Source organism: Pogoniulus pusillus, chromosome 5 (genome assembly GCF_015220805.1).
Source record: "Pogoniulus pusillus isolate bPogPus1 chromosome 5, bPogPus1.pri, whole genome shotgun sequence".
Classification (NCBI taxonomy): domain Eukaryota; kingdom Metazoa; phylum Chordata; class Aves; order Piciformes; family Lybiidae; genus Pogoniulus; species Pogoniulus pusillus.
Window position 1 is genome coordinate 20,732,231 of NC_087268.1, and position 16,976 is coordinate 20,749,206.

General features: G+C 47.5%; 1 protein-coding gene across 1 annotated transcript; it reads left to right on the top strand.

The window, feature by feature from the left end:
- The first annotated feature begins 1,916 nt into the window (after nucleotides 1–1,916).
- LOC135175615 (killer cell lectin-like receptor subfamily G member 1) lies at nucleotides 1,917–16,522 on the top strand. Its single transcript, XM_064143947.1, has 6 exons — nucleotides 1,917–2,024; nucleotides 5,649–5,736; nucleotides 11,150–11,242; nucleotides 12,470–12,621; nucleotides 15,581–15,684; nucleotides 16,411–16,522. Exons 1-6 carry the CDS (start codon nucleotides 1,917–1,919, stop codon nucleotides 16,520–16,522), a joined length of 657 nt encoding a protein of 218 aa, XP_064000017.1.
- Nucleotides 16,523–16,976: the final 454 nt, after the last annotated feature.

Here is a 16,976-nt window from a genome sequence, read left to right on the forward strand (position 1 = left end):
CAGAGGAGAGATGCTCTAGTTTCTTCATCATCTTTGTGTCCTTTTTGCAAGACTGTCTCCAAGTTTGTCCTTGTCCCTCCTGTACCGATGCTGTTGAGATGCTGACTTGGAAGGTGTTGAGGAATGCCAGCTGTCAGTGCCCACCTTTGCCTCAAGCACATTCACACTGGGTGTGGAAAGAGGTCCCAGTAGAAGTATTCACAAGGCTTCCTTCTCAAATCCACAACGTCAACGTCAACCTTCATCTCCCTTTCAAAAGCAGTTGGGCTTCCAGTCTGCCATAGCCATTGCTTATCTCGTACTCTCACTGTTCACCCTTTTCACTTTGTGCTCTCACTCTATCTGCTTCTGTCCTGAGAAGTTGTTGCACTTCCACTGCTCTCCATTCTGTTGTACATTTGATTCTTTTGAGCAGCTGGAGATAGAGATTGCATCTTTGCACTTGACTTCTTAATGTAGCCTCAGGCTTCCTGTTTCACAGGCGTTGAGCCCTGTTGCTCATCAGCCTGATCGAAACATCTTGTCATGTAGACTGCTCTGGCATGGAAGGAAGCAGGTCAGAAACTTCTGCAGCTGAAGCAAGTGAGGAAATAATTTATACTTCTGTAAAATTCTCTCAGACATCTCTGCCAAAGGCTAAAGCTGTGCAGGAAAAAAGAGGTAAGGCAAAACTTCTTTCCTCTAAGGATGTTGGAGCACTGGACCAGGCTGCCCAGAGAGGTTGTGGAGTCTCCTTCTCTGTAGACTTTCAAAACTCACCTGGACATTGCAATCCTATGCAACCTTATCTAGACAAACCTGCTTTAGCATGGGGGTTGGACTAGATGCTCTCTGGAGGTCCCTTCCAACCCCTACTGATCTGTGAGTCTGCGGAGGTGGGTGAGGTAGGTCAACAAGAGATTTTGAGTGAAAGCAAGATCTAACAAACCCACTCCCTTTGTGTACCAGTTTGTGGTACTGTTGCTTTGGTTCTAAAATCATCGTGAGTATTTTAATTTGATAAAAGCTGATGGCTCAGACACCCATCATTGTTCCCCTTCTCTCCATCAGACCCCTTTCAGTGTCTGTCCCTGGGCATTCAACCTCGACATCCTTTTATCTGAACAAGGTTTACAATTTTAAAGTTGTCTCCTTGTCAGCAGTAAGAAAAAGATTGTCAACAATAGTTCTTGGAAGGGCAGACGAGATGTGAGTACAGATAAATTAAAGGTGTGTGCTAATCAGAGATCAGAGACAGAGGAGGTATATGAAATCGTCTGCTTTTTCTCCCATGAGGCTCTGCAGGATTCTTTTGTGATACATTTTTTCCTATGTTTTCTCTGTTCTAATTTTACAGACCTCCTGTTGAGCAAATTTTCAGCTTTTGCCTTGAGACAGTTCTGCAGGGGGGGTTTTCTATCAGGAAGAGATTCTGCTTTCTTTAAATTCTCTCTTCCCTTTCCTCTGCTCTCTTCCCTCTGTTTGGGCGTTACAAGTGTCACATTGAGCAATTGCTTTCTCTCCTTAGCTTAGAAAAAAAACATAGAAGTCTAAGATTTTGCATTGGTGTTCACTCTTCATGTCTCCTCATTAACTGGTTGCTCTTCCTCTAAATGCCCAGGTGCTTTACACAATTTATGTCGCATTTGTTCCAACAATATATGCCCAGGTGGATGCATTGCTGGGTAAAAACTGGCTGGATGGTCAGGCCCAATGAGTGGTGATGAATGAAGTTAAAGCCAATTAGTAGCCAGTCACAAGTGGTATTCCAAATAGCTGAATACTGGGGCCAGTTCTCTTTAATGTCCTTATCAGTGGTCTGGATGAGGGGATCAAGGGTCCCTCAGTAAGTCTGCAGAAGACACTATACTGGGAGGAAGTGTTGATCTGCTGGAGGGTAGGAAGGTTCTACAGAGTGACCTGGACAAGTTGGATTGATGGGCCAAGGCCAACTGGACCTGAGCAAGGCCTTTGACCCTGTCCCACATCACATCCTGGTCTCCAAGCTAGTGACACATGGGTTTGATGGGTGCACCACAAGATGGGTAAAGAACTGCCTTGATGGCTGCACCGAAAGAGTGGCTGTCAACATGTCCATGTCCAAGTGGAGACCAGTGACAAGTGGAGTCCCTCAGGCACCAGTCTTGTTCAGCATATTTGTTGGTGCCATGGACAGAGGCATTGAGTGCAGCCTCAGCAGGTTTGCTGATGACACCAAGCTGTGTAGTGCAGCAGACAGGCTGGAGGGCAGGGATCCATCCAGAGGGACCTGGACAGGCTGGAGAGGTGGGCACAAGGCAAGATCATGAGGTTCAACAAGACCAAGTGCAGTGTCCTGCATCTGGGTCGAGGCAATGCAAGCACAAATCCAGACTGGGCAATGAGTGGCTGGAGAGCAGCCCTGAGGAGAGGGATTTGAGGGTGCTGCTGGTGGATGAGAAGCTCAACATGAGCCAGCAGTGTGCACTTGCAGCCAGGAGGGCCAACCAGAGCCTGGTCTGCAGCAGGAGAAGTGTGGCCAGCAGATGGAGGGAGGTGATTCTCCCCCTCTACTCTGCTCTGCTGAGACCCCACCTGGAGTACTGCATCCAGTTCTGGAGCTCCCATTACAAGAGGGATGTGGAGATGCTGGGGTGCGTCCAGAGAAGTGCCACGAGGATGCTCAGAGGGCTGGAGCAGCTCTGCTGTGATGACAGACTGAAAGAGTTGGGGCTGTGCAGGCTGGAGAAGAGGAGGCTCCCAGGTGAACCCTCCAAATTTGAGGTACAGTGACTGGAAAGCTGACCAGTAGAAAAAGCCCTGGGAGTGCTGGTCATCAGCTAGGTAAATGTGAGCCAGCAGTGTGCCCAGATGTCCAGCAAAGCCAACAGCATCCTGGCAGGAAGAATGTGACCAGCAGGACCAGAGAAATAATTGACTCCCTGTATTCAGCAATGGTGAGGCCACACCTTGAGTACCATATTCAGTTTTTGAGGCCCTGAATACAAGAAAGACACTGAGGTGCTGGAGCACTTCCAGAGAAGGGCAACAAAGCTGGTGAAGGGTCTAGATAACAGGTCTTGTGGGGAGTGGCTGAGGGAGCTGGAGTTGTTTAGCCTGAAGAAAAGGAGGCTGAGGGGAGACCTTGCTCTCAACAACTCCCTGAAATGAGGTTGGAGCCAGATGGGTGTTGGTCTCATCTCCGCAGTATCAAGTGAGAGGATGAGAGGAAATGATCACAGTTGCACCATGGGAGGTTTAGGTTGTGTATTAGAAGACACTTTTTCACTGAAAGGATTCTCAAACACTGGAATAAGCTCCTCAGTGAGGTGGTTGAATGCCTGTCCCTGGAGGTGTTTCAAGGGTGCAGAGATGTGATGCTGAGAGACATGTTTTATCACCAGACTTTGACATAGTTAGATAATGGTTGGACTCCCTGACCTTCATGTTAATCTTGAGAAGTTTAACAAGGCAAAGTGCAAGGTCTTGCGCCTGGATCAGGGCAATTCTAAGCACAAATACAGGCTGGGCAACAAGTGGATTGAGAGCAGCCCTGCAGAAACGGACTTGGGGGTGCTGGTTGATGAGTTCCTTGACACGAGCCAGCAGTGTACACTGGCAACCCAAAAAGCCAGCCATATCCTGGGCTTTGTCAAATGATGTGTGGACAGCAGGTCAAGGGAGGCGATTCTGTCCCTCTGTTCTGTTCTTGTGAGACCCCATCTGGAGTGCCATATCCAGCTCTGGAGACCCTGACACAGGAAGGATGTGGATCTTTTTGGAGAGGGTCCAGGGGAGTGCCATAAAATTATCAGCGGGGTGGGACACCTCCTAGAAGGGCAGGCTGAGGAGGTTGGGTTGGTTCAGTCTGGGGAAGAGAAAGCTCCAGGGAGACCTCGTAGTGCTCTTTCAATACCTGAAGTTACTGGAAAGGTATGGGAAAGGTGGAGAGAGATGGATCATAAGACTGTATGGTGATAGGAAAAGAAGCAATAGCTTTAAACTAGAGCAAGGTAGATTTAGGTTGGACATTAGGAAGTTCTTTACTATGAGGATGGTGAGATATTGGAATGGGGTGCCCAGTGAAGTTGTGGATGTCTCATCCTTGAAAGAGTATGAGACTAGACCTCCCCTGGCACAGGTTGAGACTGTGTCCCCTTGTTCTATTGCTGCTTGCCTGGCAGAAGAGCCCAACCCCTCCTGGCTACAGCCTTCCTTCAGGTAGTTGTAGACAGCAATAAGGTTTACCCTGAGCCCCAGCTCCCTTAGCCTCTCCTTACAGGGCTGTGCTCCAGGCCCCTCACCAGCTTTGTCGCCCTTCTCTGGACACATTCCAGTATCTCAACATCTCTCTTGAATTGAGGAGCCCAGATCTGGACACAGCTCTCAAGGTGTGGCCTGAGCAGTGCTGAGTACAGGGGAAGAATAACCTCCCTTGTCCTACTGGCCACACTGTTCCTGATCCAGGCCAGGGTGCTGCTCTCGTACCTATGTAGGCAGGAGCTGAGGACAGCTGTCTGGGACAGTGCAAAATCATCTTTCAGGCTGTCCTAGAAGACTTGAGTTATAAAATGCTAACAGCTTTCAGTTTTTGAGCTGAACTGGACTCTCAAACCAAAAAGTATTGGATCATGTTACTTTCAGATGAATGCCACACATCACAGTCACGGAATCCCAGAACGTTAGGGTTTGGAAGGGACCTCTGGAGATCATCTAGTCCAACCCAGTCATTTCTCCAGAGCAGCCAGAAACCATTAGGGGTGCTTTGTGTATTAAAAAGTTCTAATGCTGTGTATCTGCATGAAATGCTCACTGACCTGCTTCTCCCTTCTGAGAAAACTTCTTTACAGTTCCTCAGACAAATACAAGAACATATTTCTAGATGCTCCAAGCAGATTTCCCACTCACGTTTCACACTCCTCCCAGGTACTTTTCCCACCCTCTTCTACAAGAGCTTCACATGTTGATCAGGGGCTGAGGATCAAGTACAGACCTTTGAAACTGTTTTAAAAAGGAGAATCTGCAGGGATTCCCTTTTGGAAGGAGTAAAAATCCCAATTTATGAGTGTTTTTTTCCTCACTTGCCTGGGCTGATCACTGCAATTCCAGTTAGGCTTAAATTAATTTCAAACATGAATACAACTTCACTTTCTTCATTTCAATATAACTTCACTTTATTTTTTCTTCCCTAAACTATCTAACAACGTCATTTTTCACTTTTAAGAACTGGAGTGGAACTCCCCCACTGCTCTGGCTGCGGAGGTGCTTCGGTATTTTGTTTCGATGCAAAAGCTGAGTCAGTTCCCTTTTTTCTGCAGTTGATTGGAAACAATAGAGCGTGAACTGCTCTATTCATTGCCAGGAGGAACCAGCTCCAGTGCCCAGTGCTGACATTTGAGGATTAACCATTTCACTATCATTCCATCTGCCTTGTCCCGAAGTAGTTTTCCCTAAAAACAGGAACAGTGATCTGGAGGATGCAGGAGATAGCTTTTTTGAGAGGCAAGACAGTAAAGATAACAGGGCTTTAAACGGGATGTGAAGGGGAAGGGGGATAAAGTCATCAGGCTTCCACGTGGTAAGCTGTGGGAGGACACACCGGTGTGAGAGCAATGGGGGACAAGTAAGGGCTCTCAACCTGCTGCCCAGAAGCATTCTGGGGACAAAATAATGCAGTCAAAATCTTGCAGAGAGGAGGCAGTAAGGAAAGGGGGCCCAGGAGAGCTGCTCAGTGTTCAAGGATCAGGAGCAATGCATCCCAAAAAAAGAGGAAGGCAGGTAAGAATGCCAGGAGGCCTGCATGGATGCATAGAATGCTCCTGGACACACTTAGATGCAAGAAGAAAGCCTATAGAGAGTGGCAGCAAGGACAGGGAACCTGCGATGAGTACAAAGAAATTGACTGTGCCACCAGAGCTCAGGATAGGAAAGCTAAAGCACAGCTGAAATTGAGTCTGTATGGGGACAGTAAGGGGAACAAGAAGAACTTCTTCAGGTGTATTAGTGAGAAATGGAGGACAAGGGAGAATGTGGGACCCTTCCAGAAGGCAAATGGAGAGCTGGTGACAAAGGATGTGGATAAGGCTGAGGTGCTCAATGACTTTTTTGCCTCAGCCTTCAATGGCAGGGGCTCCAACCACAATGTCCAAGTCCCAGAGGGCAAAAGTAAGGACTGGGAGAAGGAAGAGCTGCCCACTACAATTGAGTACCATGTTCATGAGCACCTAAGGGATCTGAACACGCACAGGTCCATCGGAGCTGACGAGATCCACCCATGGGGCCTGAGGGCACTGGCAGATGAAATTGCTAAACCACTTCCCATCATATTTGAAAGGTCCTGGCAGGCTGGTGAAGTTCCTGCTGGCTGGAAAAGGGCAAACATAAGGCCCAGCTTCAAGAAGGGAAAAAAGCATGACCCTGGGAACTACAGAGCAGTCAATTTCACCTCTGTGCCTGACAAGGTCATGGAGCAAATCCTCCTGAAGGCTCTGCTAAGGCAAATGGAAAGCAAGCAGAGGTGATTGGTGGTAACCAGCAATGGCTTCACCAAGGGCAAATCATACCTGACTAATTTGATGATGAAGTCACAGCAACAGTGGACAAGAGAAGGGCAACTGACATCATCTACCTGGACCTGAGTAAGGCATTTGACTGTGTCCCACATGACATCCTGGTCACCAAACTGGGAGAACACAGACGTGATGGATAGAGCACTGCTGGATAAGGAATTGGCTGGATGATCGCACGCAGTGAGTGGTGATCAAGGGCACAATGTCCACCTTGACACCAGTACCAAGTGGCTCCCTCAGGGGCCAGTGCTGGCACCAGTGCTGTTTAACATCTTTGTCAGTGACATGGACAGACGAATCAGTGCACCCTCAGCAAGTCTGCAGATGGCGCCAAGCTGTGTGGCACAGTCGACTTGCTAGAGGGCAGGGATACATCCAGAGGGACCTGGTCAGGCTGGAGAGGTGGGCCCAGGCCAACCTCATGACATTCAAGAAGGCCAAGTGTAAGGTCCTGTGCCTGAGTCAACACAATCCCAAGCACAGATACAGACTGGATGGGGAATGTCTGGAGAGGAGCCCTGAGGAAAAGGACCTGGGGGTCTGGGTTGATGAAAAGCTCAACATGAGCCTGCAGTGTGAGTGTAGCCCAGACAGCAACTGTGTGCTGGGCTGCAACAAGAGAAGTGTGGCTAGCAGGGCAAGGGAGGGGATTCTGCCCATTTGCTCTGCTCTCCTGAGACCCCACCTGGGGTCCTGTGTGCAGTTCTGGAGCCCCCAACACAAGAAAGACATGAAACTGTTAGAACCAGTCCAGAGGAGGACCTCAAAAATACTCAGAGGGCTGCAGCATCTCTGCTATGAGGGCAGGCTGAGAGAGTTGGGGCTCTTCAGCCTGGAGAAGAGAAACCTTCAAGGAGACCTTGTAGTGGCCTTCCAGTATCTGAAGGGGACCTACAGGAAGGCTGAGGAGGGACTAATGACAAGGTCTTGTAATGTCAGGATGAGGAGTAATGGGTTTAAACTGGCAGAGGGGCGATTTAAACTAGATGTTAGGAAGAAGTTCTTTACAGTGATGGTGGTGAGACACTGGCACAGGTTGCCCAGGGAGGTTGTGACTGCTCCCTCCCTGAATGTGTTCAGGACCAGGTTGGATGAGGCCTTGATCAACCTGTTCTAGTGGGAGGTGTCCCTGCCTGTGGCAGGGGTTTGGATGACCTTTGAGGTCCCTTCCAACCTAAACCATTCTATGATTCTAAGATACCAGAAGAATGTTGCTGACAATAAAACTCACTCATGCTCTCCCTCATTACCTGAGAAACTTCTTTTAGACCAAATAGCAGGTCTAAATACATTGCTATAAGCCAGAAACTGGTCTTAAAGCTGGAGAGCCCACAAACCAATCTAAGATCAAAACTGATTCTTACTAATTGATTGATCTGCTCCATTTCCTGTATTTAGACAACGCTTGAAGGAGGTAGTCTTGTCTTTAAGTGAAATCTCTTCCCCTTTTGTTTTAACACTGGCTTTCTTTCTCCTTCACACAATACTCTTGCTATGCGATGTGCTGAAAACACAGCCTCCATTGAGAGATCAGAAAGTCTCCCCTGCTGCTTACAAATATTTAATTGCTTTAGCCATCCCTTTTAATTTCTCAGAACAAGCTCCCTCATTTCCCTGTAGTTTTCTATTTTCAAATTATTCTAGCACAGTGCCTTTTTTTTTTTTTTTTGTATTCTCTTGTTGCTGTTGTCGGGTTTTTGTTTCAGCTGATTCTCAACATGCTTGTGTTCACTACTGCAAAGAAGCTGCTGGATGGAGCTGTGGGGAGCTGTGGGGAGCATAGCTCAGAGAGGTCATGAGCTGCTTCACTTTCTCTGTTTCCTAGCCGTTGATGATGCATTCTGTCTCAGCATCATGCCCTGACCTGGCATGTGCATAATTTAATGTGGTTAGTTGACACTTGTCATCACTGTGTTTCCCTCAGAGTTGCTCCAGATTTTTTTGCCAGTTCATGCATACTGTCACCACAGGGCAAGGGGTTATATCTGCAAACTGGAAGAAGCTGGGTTTGGATTAGACATAAGGAAGAAATTCTTCTTCATGAGGTTGTTGGGACACAGGAACAGGCTGTTCAAGATGTTGTGGAGGCTCCAAGCCTGGAGGTGTTCAAAACCAGGTTGGATGGGGCCTTGAGGAACCTGGTTTAGTAAGAAGTGTTGCAAGGGGGTAGGAACTTGATGATCTTTAAGGTCCCTTCTAAAAGAAACCATTCTATGATTCTGGAAGTTCATAAAATATTTCCAGCTTTTGCATTTAGTGGCATGTGCCTAGTCTGTGGGGACAGTGCTACTGCGTCTTCTTGATGTGGCAGGTTATTTAACTTAACTGGACTGTAATGGTGCTTGAGCAGAGAACACTCTATTGATTGTACTCTATTGATGTGACATCCTGCTGACAGCCCTTCTTCCACCCAGTTTTCTCTGTGCTTGCTGTGGTAGTGTCATTGGTTAAAGCTATTCTTCTCTTCCTTCATCTTATTCCTTAGCCTCCTAGCCTTTTTTGGGAGTACAAATCTATCTCTCTGGATCTTGTGACATGACCAAGAGAGAAGCACCTTAGATTTCATGAGCTTCACCACATACTGTGCCCCTGGATTTGGATAGAAGATGTTGGAGCACCACAAGAGCAGGATGGCCCAGGTGGCCAAGAGAGCCAGTGGCATCCTGGCCTGCATCAGGAATGGTGTGGTCAGCAGGAGCAGGGAGGTCATTCTGCCCCTGTACTCTGCACTGGTTAGACCACACCTTGAGTACTGTGTTCAGTTCTGGGCCACCCAGTTTAGGAGGGACATTGAGATGCTTGAGCATGTCCAGAGAAGGGCAACGAGGCTGGTGAGAGGCCTTGAGCACAAGCCCTATGAGGAGAGGCTGAGGGAGCTGGGATTGTTTAGCCTGGAGAAGAGGAGGCTCAGGGGAGACCTTATTGCTGTCTACAACTACCTGAAGGGAGGTTGTAGCCAGGAGGAGGTTGCTGTCTTCTCTCAGGTGGCCAGCACCAGAACAAGAGGACACAGCCTCAAGCTACACCAGGGGAAATTTAGGCTCGAGGTGAGGAGAAAGTTCTTCACTGAGAGAGTCATTGGACACTGGAATGGGCTGCCCAGGGAGGTGGTGGAGTCGCCGTCCCTGGAGCTGTTCAAGGCAGGATTGGACGTGGCACTTGGTGCCATGGTCTAGCCTTGAGCTCTGTGGTAACAGATTGGACTTGATGATCTATGAGGTCTCTTCCAACCTTTATGATACTGTGATACTGTGATACTGTGATGTGGCTTTTGGGAGAAGCACAGGAAAATCCTGAGTTTGACGTCAGTGACTATCAGTTGTACATTTATTGCTTCTTAGGGAGTCTTGCTGTCTGTGCAGCTGTCATACTGTGGTTAGTAAAACAAGCAAACTAAACTGTCCTGGAGCTCATCTGTGGAACTAAGGATCACTTTCTTCTTGGCCTGGGAGAGAGGAGATCTTAGTGCTTATATTCCAAATGGCATATGAAAAGTAAATGCCTGTATGGTCAAACACAACTCTAGGACAATAGGAAACGAAGATGTAGCCCGGATGGTTAGCACATAGGTGCTGTAAGATGAGTGTTAGTCCTGCTCCACCCCTTGAAAGGACACTGTGCAGAGCTACAGTGGAGGTTACTTCAAAGATTCACCCTCTGCCACTGGCAGCAAGTGAACAGCAGATAATGGTGGCGAAAACATGAAAGGACATCCCAAGGTCTTCAAGGCTAGCCTGCTACCCTGCCAGAAGCAGAAGAGAACATAGGACTGATTTGGGAGTGTCCTGGGAAGAGGTAACACAATCAGGCAACCAGCAATAGAACAAGGGGACACAGTCTCAAGTTGTGCGAGGGGAGGTCTAGCTGGATGTTGGGAGGAAGTTGTTGGCAGAGAGAGTGATTGGCATTGGAATGGGCTGCCCAGGGAGGTGGTGGAGATACCGCCCCTGGAGGTGTTCAAGCAAAGTCTAGATGAGGCACTTAGTGCCATTGTACAGGGCTGGGTGCTAGGTTGGACTGAATAGTCTTGGAAGTCTCTTCCAACCTGGTTGATTCTATGATTTTATGTGCCTAAACCTGTGAACAGGATGCTGAGATTAAATCTGTTGCTGAGAGAGTTAGGGGTGGGAGGGGGGTAAAGCTGTGAGTTTCTTTTTCACAGCAAAGTTGGAACATGATGGCTGCGGCAGTGCACTGTGTTTTTATCCCATGCTTCAGTACTGAAGTACAAGCGGGTCTGCTGGAAGGCTCCTGCCAACATGAGGTGCCATATGGTCCCAGGGACCCCTGCCTGCCTGACATAAATGATTCCCTCCTGGGGTCAGCATCTGCAGGGGCTGGGCCAACCAAATTTGGGGCCAGGCATAAGCAGAGCTGTGGCTGACCTGGAGATAGGTACATCCATTGGGAAGCTCAGGCAGAGGCTGATGTCCCTGAGCCCAGCTTAAATGGGGCCCTGAGAAGATGGGACAGGGATGGCAGTAATGTTCAGACTGTAGACAGACAGGAATGTTCTAAATTTTTCAGTTCCTGATGGAAATGCCCAGGACATAAGCAAGCCACATAAATCTGTCAGTTTTCATGTGGTTCCAGTTCACTATGGTTTCTTTTCTTTTTTACAGCTTCCTGTCGGTGGCCAGCAGTTGTGTCAGGCTTGTCTATAGGCTTTGGGATACTGAGCATCTCCCTGGCAATTGCTTTGATTTGGAAGCTGAGTAAGTGCACAAAGGGGTGCTGAGGTTGAACAACCAACAGCAAAGGATCAGATGACTCATCTAAGCACAGGAGCCCTAAAGTTGAACTCCATTAATGTGGAGATAAACCAGAAGCTATTCTAGGTTTCTACAGCCCTAACTACCTACTGCCTAGCTGGAATATTTTGAAGAACATATTCCTTGTATAGATCCCAGGCAACCCATTGCAGATCTGGTAGCAAAAAGCAGTGAAATATACTGAAAGGTTTTTGTAGGCTTGCCTGTTGTAATTGCAGTGGTATACCACAGAATGAGTTTTCAAGGTCACAACACTGGGAAGGAGAGCCTACTCTTTGCTGCTCAAAATCCATTCATGTGCTTCATGACATGATCACACAATGCCAACAGAATGATGTCTTTTTTAACTCCTACTATTTTCACGCCCAGAGTGTTACCTGCTTCCAAACATATATGAGTCCATCATCAATAAGTTTGCAGATGACACCAAGCTAGGAGCAGGTGTGGATCTGTTGTAGGGTAGGAGAGTCCTGCAGAGGGATCTGGCCAGTCTGGATGAGTGGGCAGAGACCAATGGGATGAGATTGAACAAGGCCAAGTGCAGGCTTCTACACTTCAGCCACAGCAACCCCAAGCAGCTCTACAGGCTGGGGACAGAGTGGCTGAGAGCAATGAGGAAGAAAGGGACCTGGGGGTGCTGGTAGATAGTAGCTGAGCATGAGTCAGCAGTGTGCCCAGGTGGGCAGAAGAGCCAATGGCATCCTGGGCTGGATCAGGAACAGTGTGGCCAGTAGGACAACGGAGGTTATTCTGCCCCTGTACTCAGCACTGGTCAGGCCACACCTTGAGTGCCATGGTCTAGTTGATTGGACAGGGCTGGGTGATAGATTGGATTGGATGACCTTGGAGGTCTCTTCCAACCTGGTTGATTCTATGATAGGAAATTTTGGTTCTCAGGCATCTGAGTAATTCAGAGGAAACCCGGTGGAGGTGTATGTATGGAGGGAGTTGCCTCAACATCAGTGTCTGTGACTCTTGCAGGAAGGTCTGGAGATTGTACAGAGTATCTGAAGTTTAGTGTTTATGCATTGTTAGCTTTAAGTGACTATTCTGACTTGTGTTTTTTTCATTGCAATTATCCAGAAGAGTTGCTTTTCAGCAAGTTCTTGTGGACAACAGGCTTTTGTCAGCCAGTGGTAAGAAAAAGGTGACATTTTGATTCCTTTACAGGTGACTACCAGGCACGCTGCCCTGAGCAGTGGGTGGCCTACAGAGGGAGCTGCTACTCCTTCTCCAAGGAGAAGAATGACTGGCATTCCAGCCAGGAATCCTGCCAGAGACAGGGAGCTCATCTCTTAGTGATCAGTGATACCAGCGAAATGGTAATGGCTCTCTTGTTCTTTCAGGACCTTCTGTTTCCTTGCACTCATCTCGGTAACTGACATCCAAGCAGTGCTGTCACTCTGGCAGTGTTTTGACTTTAAAGGAGAGGAAGGATCTATGACTGTGTCTTGGGTTCTAATTTAAATTCCCAGAGACTCCAATAAATTTGATAGAACCAATAACAATTTGTAGAGTGCCCTCCTGTCTTGAGTTCAAATGCAAGTTCCCAGAGACTCTTATAAATTTAATAGTCCCAATGACAATTTATAGAATTTATAGAGTGCCCTCCCCTCTTTTCCCCCTCCCTTCCCAGAGATAGGGAATTAGATGTAGAGAGGGAGAGGTGAGCACACCCAAATAAATCAATCTCACTCGATTTGGAAGTTAAAAAGGAAAAGTTTAACAATAACTTAGAAAAAGGGATTGGAGGTAGGGGAGTTTACAAAGGATAAGGAAGGGAAAACAGCAAAATACAAACAGGGATGGATACAACCCGAGTAGTGTGATGGTGTCTCTGCCTCGTGGCTGCCACGTGGTGTGCTGGTATGCAGTATGAGTGTGCGTGGTCATGAGTGAATGCAGGAAAAAGAGGAAGAGACGGGAAACTCCTCTGTCTTTTATACCACAGGAAGTGGGGGGAGTGCGCTAACCATCACCTGGAGTGTGGCCCACCCCTGGGGAGGGGCCAAGACCCCTAGGGTCAGGTTCAGGGTCACTCCCCCAGGAGTGTTAACCCTATACACCTCCCCTCTTCCCTCTCCTTTCCCAAAGAGAGGGATTAGATATAGGGAGAGAGAGAGGTAAGCACACCTGAATAAATCAATCTCACTCGATTTGGAAGTTAAAAGGAAAAGTTTAACAATAACTTAGAAGAGGTATCTGTGGTAGGGAGTTTACAAAGGATAGAGAAGGGAAAATAGCAAAATACAAAAGGTATAAATACAGCCCGAGTTGTGTGATGGTGGCTTTGTCTGCCTCGTGTCTGCCACATGGTGTGCTGGTATGCAGGCAGAGCTGTGCAGAGTGAGCTGTGTGGCGAAAGCGAGAGAGAGGAACAGGAAGTCCCCCTCCTTTATAGGACAGGAAGCGGGGGGGAGTGGGCTAACCATCACCTGGTGGTGTTACCCACCCCTGGGGAGGGGTCAAGACCCCTAGGGTCAGGTTCAGGGTTACTCCTGGGGCATTAACCCTATGCAGACTGTGATGTTGTAGTGCGCTTTCAATGTCAGGTACACATCTCAGAAGTTTCCAGCAGGCAGAGAAGCAAAGGGCAGGAGAGAGAGGTGAGGGTCACTGTCAGCTACTCAGAGTCATCCTGTGAAGGATGTAAGGAGACAGCTTTCCCACTGCCCCCCTCCACCTATCCAAATAATGATGATGTGAATGATTACAGGACAAGATGGTGGCACTGTGTAGTCACTGTATGTGTTGTCTACAACTCCCCCACTCTCCAGAAATGTTTCCTTTGCAAAGACAATGCCTTTCCTTCCTGCAACTGCTTCTCTTGCTCAGTGACCACTGCCAGGCCCTGACTTTGTGCGTGGGCATTTCTTTCTTAGCCTGCTTTCAGCACTTACTTCCTCTGTCGGCCAAATAAACTCAGCTGTGTTGGTGACATCAAAAAGCATCTGTTCCAATGTGTATTTTCCAGCAGGTGCTGACTAGGGGTAGGGGCATGTATGACCACTACAGAGATGGGCAGAATTGATCACTGGGGAGGTGAGGCATGTCTGCCTAAGTTGAACAAAAGTGTTTGTTCTGATTTTGTTCAAACCACAGCTTATTAGCTCAGGTCCAATGAACGTGGATAGCTTCCCGTTCCTGGACAGAAGTTGCATTGTTCTGTGGAGGTTTACAAAGCCAGGTCTCTGCTCAACTAGTAGTATGCACCAGGCTCTCACGCTTGCTTAGGCAAATCCCATTCCTTGGGAAATAATCATCTGCCCCCCATGACCCATTTCTCTGGGTGGAAAAAGCCTCCCTGGGCCAGCTGCTTTCTTACTGCTGTCTCTCTGTCTCTGCTACTAGAATGTTACCCATAATCCCTCCTAAAACTTCCCCATATAAGCAAGATTTTCCAAGCCATCCATGTCCTAGGCTGCAAAGGCTGTGACTGTTCAACCTCCCTTTGCCATGGAAAGTACAGTCACCTTCACACTACCAGTGATGCTCAATCAAGCGTTCCTCAAGATACTCCTAATTCTATTTCAAATGCCAGCTTTGTTAATGCTTCTGTGTGAAGATGGCTTTATGGCAACAGGAGATAAGGAAGAAGCCCACTCATAGCACTGAAAAGGCTGCTGCTGTTGGACATTATTGCACATGTGTACCAGAAAAACTCTTCTCTTCCCTCCCCCTCTCCCTCTCCCATCCTCTTCTCTCTTTTTTTTCTTTCCTCTTTCCTCTTTTCTCCTTTCTCCTTTCTCCTCCCTCCCCTTTCCTTTACCCTCCCCCTCCATCCACCCCCCCTTCAACCCTGAACAAGTGCAAAACCCTTACAAGCTGGTGAAGTGTTTGGAAAAAGGGTGTTGTCTGCCCAGAAGTTCCCAAGAGACAGAAATTACTGTGATGTGTTTGGGCCTGACCCATGCCTACTGAACCCTTTTCATCACTGGTCAGAGCACACAAAAGCAAGGCAAGGTCTCTGGACCTTCAGGCAGACTGGTAGGCTACTCAGACCCTAACAGCAGGCATGCCAGCTGCACCAGAGACCCAGCCTGTGTTAACCCAGGGCAGCACACCTATCTTCCTGTGAATGTTCACAGTCGTTATTCTAGACATGATCTGCAGGACTGATCTTTCTGATTAGAAAGTGTGGAGAATCAGTGTAGTCAGGAATAGCCAGGCAAGGGATTGTATGTTGCTCTCTGTCCTCTTTACTCCTTGCCTTCATTTTCAGGCTGTCTTTCTCTTCTTAATTCACTTCACTTTCACTTCATAATACACCACAATTTCTAGGACCTGTTCAAGAGTATTCGGACAGAATGTTTCTGGATTGGACTGAGGAACAGCACAGACTCTGGCTGGATTTGGGAAGATGGTTCTATATACAATGGTACCAAGTGAGTTTAATTCTGCTTTAAAAACAACAATGCTAATTCAGATTGCTTAGTGTCCCACAAGACCCACAGTCCTTGCACCACATCTCAGGAGCTTTCTTCCTGGGAAGATTTTCTTCTTACCATCACCTCTATGGCACTGAACCCAGCTCTTTGCTGTATTATTGGTGTAACTTTAAGTCAGAACCTTGATTTTGGCTCACTCTTTACTTGGATGAAACTCAACACTCTGCATGAGGGAAAATATTATGACTTAGTCTAGTGACTTTTCCCAGCCCTTTCCTTTTGATAACAGTTCAGACAATAACTTAGTCTTTTAACACTTCTCTAGCAAGAAAACTCACACAAGATCTTGCTGTCAGTAGCACTCCTAAGCACTTCAGTCAGTTCCATTCTTAAATTCATTTTTCTGTTGTTAAAAACTCCTTGGAGGTGATCATCTTTCCATGAAAGTCTCAGCACTGCCATTCTCATGCTGGTGGATATCACAGCCAATGCAGAACACTGTGTCTATCTTTGGTTCTGATTTTAGTTCCACAATAGCAAAATCACTCAGTTGTGTAATCTCAGGGCAGACAGGGGTTTGGGTACATTTTGTTTTCAACATTCAGAGATCAGCTTTTTCACTTCCTCTGGGTTCCACCCTTCAAAATCAGATGGTTTTGATTTCTTGTCTCCAGAAGACAATCTCAATTATTTTCCCTCACTTCTGTTTCCTGTCTCTTGCAGAATACTCTCTAACAGCCCTGTGCAACACTGTGTTGTCCTGATGAAAGACCATCTTCAAGCCTCCAGCTGTGAATTTCCTGCTCCATGGATCTGTGAGAAATCCCTAAGATAAATCCCGTGATAACCATCTCATCAATGGTACTAGTGGATCATTGTCCTGCAAACCAAAGGTCTACACAAGACCAAGGACTTTCCTTTTCCACACCCTCACAAAGGTGTTTTACAGGAACAGGTTTGTTATCCATCAGGGCTCACTGTCCTCAGTAGAATTTCACAGAATTCCTTCGATTGGAAAAGCCCTTCAAGCTCCTCGAGTCCAATCATTAGTTTCACACTGACAAGTCCTTGACCAAACCGAATCCTTCAGCACAACATCTAAGCACTATGAATTGCTATGCTTGGAAAGGACCACAAGGATCATCCAGTCCAACCTTCATCCCAGCATCCTTCATCACTAGACCACAGCCTCAAGTACCACAGCCACTCTCCTTTTAAACGCCTCCAGGGATGGCAACTCCACCACCTCCCTGGTCAGCCTCTTCCAGTGCCTGACCACCTGCTCAGGA